The sequence below is a fragment of the Carassius auratus genome, chromosome 31, assembly GCF_003368295.1.
Source record: "Carassius auratus strain Wakin chromosome 31, ASM336829v1, whole genome shotgun sequence".
NCBI lineage: Eukaryota > Metazoa > Chordata > Actinopteri > Cypriniformes > Cyprinidae > Carassius > Carassius auratus.
In genome coordinates this window covers 1,272,584-1,277,751 of record NC_039273.1, presented here as the reverse complement: position 1 = coordinate 1,277,751, position 5,168 = coordinate 1,272,584, and the positions used below count along the sequence as shown (strand labels likewise).

The following is a 5,168-nucleotide window of genomic DNA, read 5'->3' as shown; positions in this document are numbered from 1 at the left end:
TTTGAAACAGGACGCAGAATCATACTTTCAATTGAAGGAAGTTTGAGGAATTAAAATTAAAATTGAATGAAATTCAGAGTCTGCATGACTGAACTGCAATTCAATAAATTCCTCTCACTTTCATTTGAAATCAAAATCCAATCCAACATCCTGTTTGTTGCCAATCGAATTCATATTCACACTCAAAAACTAAAAGGTGCCTATTAAATTCTTAACTTTGCTCAACTCTGCCCCCTACAGAGTGAGGAGGGAACATGATAGCACACTTAGCATCTGTTAAAAGGCATTCACTGTGTTAGAAAGAGGAAGAAAAGGTTTCCGGGGTTAAACTAGCTCATGCTGTGGCCATGTTCAAACGTGTAAGAAATGAAACATACAAAAAGCAGCATAGGCTAAAGTGGCCAGTAGCATAGGTCTAAGTGTTACATTATTAAGCGAGACATATTTCTCAATACCTCCTTTGTTGGCTCTTATTCATGGCCACGAGACTAAGTCAAGTGTGCACACTAGTGATTTTAGCACCTGCATTGTTGAGCTGTTAATACGGGCAGCAGTGGAACAGTACAGGTTCCCACATAGAGAATCACATACCTGCTAAAGTGTCCATAAACAGAAATATGCAGTTAGAAGTGCTATAAAATTATAATGTTCATCATTCTTTATTTTTTATTTTTTTGGATACTGAGTTTCATGACAAAATATGGTTTTTGCGAGCCCTTACGTAAAAGTACTATGGTAAAAACAAAAAATCACCATGGATAAACCTGCTATGGTGGTATTTAACATTATAATACCATATTATTTACCCAGCACCATGCTATATGGATAGTTTTATGGATCGTCACCAATATCTCAACTATTTTGCAATAAATAAATGCATATGGAAAAAGTGTAGATTTAGGTGCTGTTATGGGTCTCCGTTTCTTTCTGAAGGTTTTCTACCTATTTAACCACTACTTTTGCCATAACTAGATCATTTTAAAGCTCCTGTTCTGATTTTAGAACACATATTGCATATAGTGTAAATACTCCATTTAGTCTTCTGATTTCATTGTTATGCATTCTGCATGCATAATAACTTAAAAAAGCTAAATGCTGTCTAAAACATTGACATTAGCATGTCAAACTGCAGAGTAAGTCAACTCCCCGTATGAGAAAGAACCACGGTATTACCTTCTCATAGCATCACTGAACCATGGTATTACCACAGTACCTTACTGTAAGGGACATTTAACTGAAATGAAAAAGGTGGGATGGATAATATAATAAATGAGAGGGTGAAATGCACTAACGGCATTTATAGTAACAGTACAGTGTCATCTGCAGGTGTGAGTCTGGACCTCCACATGAGATGATGGGAACGTCAGTCGGATGTTCAGAGAGGAGGGAGTTTCGGATCTGTTTCTTTCTCCGGAGATTCAATGTAATTGGCAGCCTCTTGTAGTTTTAACAGCATAGCCATCTGGGAAAAGAGCAGAAAATGGGATATTTCTCATGCAGTGTGCACTAATATGGAGGAAGCTATTTAAAACAATTACTTACTTGTTTTAATAAATGTTTATCAACTAAAGAATGAACTAAGGTTTGAATTATGCATATATAAAAACAAACGTTGAAGAAGAAACTCTAAAAAAGTAATTAATCACCAGCTACTAATGACGTTACTCTTTCTAAAAAAGTGTTGCATTACTTGTAAAAAAGTTTTGCATAGACGTGCATCTTTACGTGCATCTCTACAGGATTTCAAAATATTTGTTCAGATATATATATATATATATATATATATATATATATATATTTTTTTTTCAGCCTTGAACCACACACTGACCAGTGGATCTGACTCGACGGAGCTGGGTGGCGTCTCCTTATGTGGCCGGTCGTCTCCTGGTTGGCTGGGGCTGCCGGGGCCTGTGCTCGGAGGAGGCAGGTGGAAGAGTTTGGCCTGGTCTTGCTGAGCAGACGGCCAGGGCAGAGACCCTCTGACCCACTCCACCGGATCCTCCCACACCGACTTCTGCCCGTGAACCTGCAGACACACACATTCACACTCATTCAGCCTAAAAACTGGCTACTCAGATAAATAGGAAGTGGCATAAAATGAATGCACATCTTTTTCTTTACATTTAGGCTTCTTTGACTCACCTTAATGCCATCTTTGGCTCCTTCCTGCAGGTATGGAATGATTGAGTGATTCCAGAGATCTATAAACCACGTGCGGAATTCCTCTACCGTAACGGGACAGGACAGGAAGAAGCAGGGACCTAAGCAACACAGATTGGACACGCATCGATGAAATGATCACTTCATTAGGCACAACGAGCTTGTTATTGAAATAAATGCCTCCTCATCCTCATCTAATAATTGTGCTAAAATACAATAATGAAAATTACCAATGAGGAAATCGGAGGTGCAGTGTTTCTCCAGGAAGGTGTGGAGGTGGTACCAGAGTCTGGGCACCCAGTCCAGCACCCGCAGCAGATCTTCATTCTTCATGCTCCTCGGATCCTCCGCCTCCATTAGTTTTCTGTGCAAGTAACGTACCAGGAACCCGTTTGCTGGCTCCACGTTATTGGAAAACATCACCATCCTGTATAGAGGGAAATATATAAAACAAATATGAAAATTGAGAAATAGAATACCGTTCATTTTTTTTTTATAATAATAATAATTGTATTCAGTAAGGATGCATTAAATTGCTGAAAAGTGTAAGTAAAGACATTTACAAAGTTACAAAACAATATATTTTAAGTAAACGTTGCTCTTTTGAACTTTCTATTTATCAAAAATTCCTTAAAAATAAGAATGTCCACAAAAACAGTAGAGAGCAACAGAAAAAAAAGATAAAAAAAAATCTTAAAGGGGTGGTTGATTATGATTTCACTGTTTGAACTTTAATTAGTGTGTAATGTTGCTGTTAGAGAATAGACAACGTCTGCAAAGTTACAAAGCTCAGAGTTCAATGCAAAGGGAGATATTTTCTTCCTTTAGAAATAAGAAATAAGAAGATAGAAATAAGAAATCGTCAAGGACTACAAAAAAAATAAAGAAAACCGGCTAGTAGGGAATACAATGTGCTTTTTCCAGGGTTTGTGACATCACTAACCCTGATGTTAACATAAACCCCGCCCCCATAATATATAACATAGTAAATAAATATAATATAATATAATAAATACAAAGATAACAGATAGAATAGAAAAAGAATAGAGCACGCTAGTGTTAGAGGTATTTAAGAAAAAAAGAAAACAGATAGAATACAAAAAGATTAGAAAGCAATGTTTAAGAAAACCAGCAGCAAATGAAAGGTAAAATGTGAAAATAATTGTAACGATAAACAAACTTCCTATACATCGGGAAGAAAGAGGCGGGAACCGGCGCACAATCAAAACTCATTTTAATATCCAAAATAAATACAAAACGGCGCACCAGCCCCTCACGGCCGACTGGTGCACATAAATAAAAAGCGCACACACATTAAAATAATGTCCCAGGCCTGGTCCTCTCTCGTCCTTCACGGTCGTCACTCCAGTTTTATATCCTTCCATCTCCTACGTGGGACTCGATACTAGCGGTGGGGCTCAGGTGTAGCTCATCTCCAATCACTACACCTGGCCTCACTCCTCGTTCCCACGCCTCTCGGCCCCGCCCCACTCGCCACAATAATGTTTTTTTTTTTTTTTTTTTAACAAAGCATGATCATGTTACACTGCACCACATAAACACAGTCCTGAGGTGCTTTATTTTGAAATAATGACCAGCTGCAATAATAAATATATCAAATAAATTACCAAATGGACATGCAACTTTTATTTATAGTGAAATTATTTGATATTTTATATCTTTTATGTTTGAAAAAAGGAGACGAAAGAGGAAACTATGCTTAAAGTGCATATATGCTTAGAATTGTGATTTGTGACTATTTGTTTTAAAGGCCATATTAGATATAATAAAGTACACATTTTTAACACTATGAAATATGAAAATTAGGCATCTTTTTGCAGTTTATAGGTAGTGTGAAGACAAGCACATGTTAGTCTCGCCCAAAGTGACAAGCAGAACACAAGCACGTGATCCTCAGTCAGTGTTCCTCACTGACGCTCGACAGCAAGACGAAAGCACCCACCTGAAGCTGAGGTGTAGGCCATGGTTAGGGGTCATCTTCACTGGCTGGTTGGTTGTCCCTATTATATATGGACTGAAAAAGAGAAACAAACCAGCTCTTATCACCTTTAAGATGACTGGAGAACCCATCGGACATTTCAGTGTAGACTTTCCTAGACTCACCATTTATGATATTTACAGGTTAAAGCACCATTAACAAGTTCACTGAGGGATGCTGCGTCATGCACATCATCCAAGATGATAACCAATGGGATCTCAGCTGTGCTGCTCTCCCGATCGATCTGATTGGCCAGATTGGCCAGATAGAGCTGAAGGTCCTGTTGGGATAAAAAGAGGTTATGTCAGGTCAACTCCAGTCACACTTGTTTCTGTAGCACTTAAATACAGATTGTTTCAAAAGCAGATTTACAGACACAAGAAAAAAACAAAAAAGACAAATTCAATTGCAGCTGTAAATTGTCAAAATAGAAATTACCATAACATTCATTTCTACAGAAGACAACAGTGACATTTTGCAGCTCTATTCAGTTGAGTGTTGATTTCATTTAGTTCAATTACTAAATTAATGCTGCAAAGTGAACCAATTATGAAACTAATTTGATTCAGCTATAATTTGATTCATAAAGAGTCTCACTACTCACAACGCCAAGCTTCAAGAGTAAGACAGAAGTGTTTTATTATATATGTATATTACAAGATATTTTAACATTTAATATGACCATTACAGCAAAAACAGTAATATTGGGAATATTTTTAGAAGCATGTTTTCTATTTTAATATACTGTAAAATGTAATTTATTCATGTAATGTGCAGCTGTATTTTCAGCATCATTCCTCCAGTCTTCAGTGTCACATGATCTTCAGAAATCATTCTAATATACCTATAGACCAAAGTGTTATCCATCTCAGTCCAGTTCAAGTTTTGTTCTCATCCGATCCTGTTAATATTAATTTTGAATAATACAACGGAATATTCTGAAGATTATAGTGCATATGTTTTGGTTGCGGTGTACCTTGCAGGACTGGCGGTGCATGTTGAAGGTGGT

At 37.2% G+C, this 5,168-nt stretch overlaps 1 protein-coding gene across 9 annotated transcripts in view; it reads right to left on the bottom strand.

Annotated features, from left to right (window-relative positions):
- Window positions 1–873: 873 nt before the first annotated feature.
- Window positions 874–5,168, bottom strand: part of LOC113050151 (neuron navigator 1) — a 56,594-nt gene continuing 52,299 nt past the window's right edge. For all 9 annotated transcript variants that reach the window (XM_026212866.1, XM_026212867.1, XM_026212868.1 and 6 more), the window contains 7 exons: window positions 5,136–5,168; window positions 4,285–4,439; window positions 4,124–4,195; window positions 2,391–2,587; window positions 2,143–2,261; window positions 1,829–2,026; window positions 874–1,462 (listed from right to left, as the gene is read on the bottom strand). The exon at window positions 5,136–5,168 is cut by the window's right edge and continues 203 nt beyond it. In XM_026212866.1, coding sequence (XP_026068651.1) covers window positions 1,376–1,462; window positions 1,829–2,026; window positions 2,143–2,261; window positions 2,391–2,587; window positions 4,124–4,195; window positions 4,285–4,439; window positions 5,136–5,168 — 861 coding nt within the window. In that variant the 3' untranslated portion in view covers window positions 874–1,375. The remainder of the gene's footprint in view (window positions 1,463–1,828; window positions 2,027–2,142; window positions 2,262–2,390; window positions 2,588–4,123; window positions 4,196–4,284; window positions 4,440–5,135) is intronic.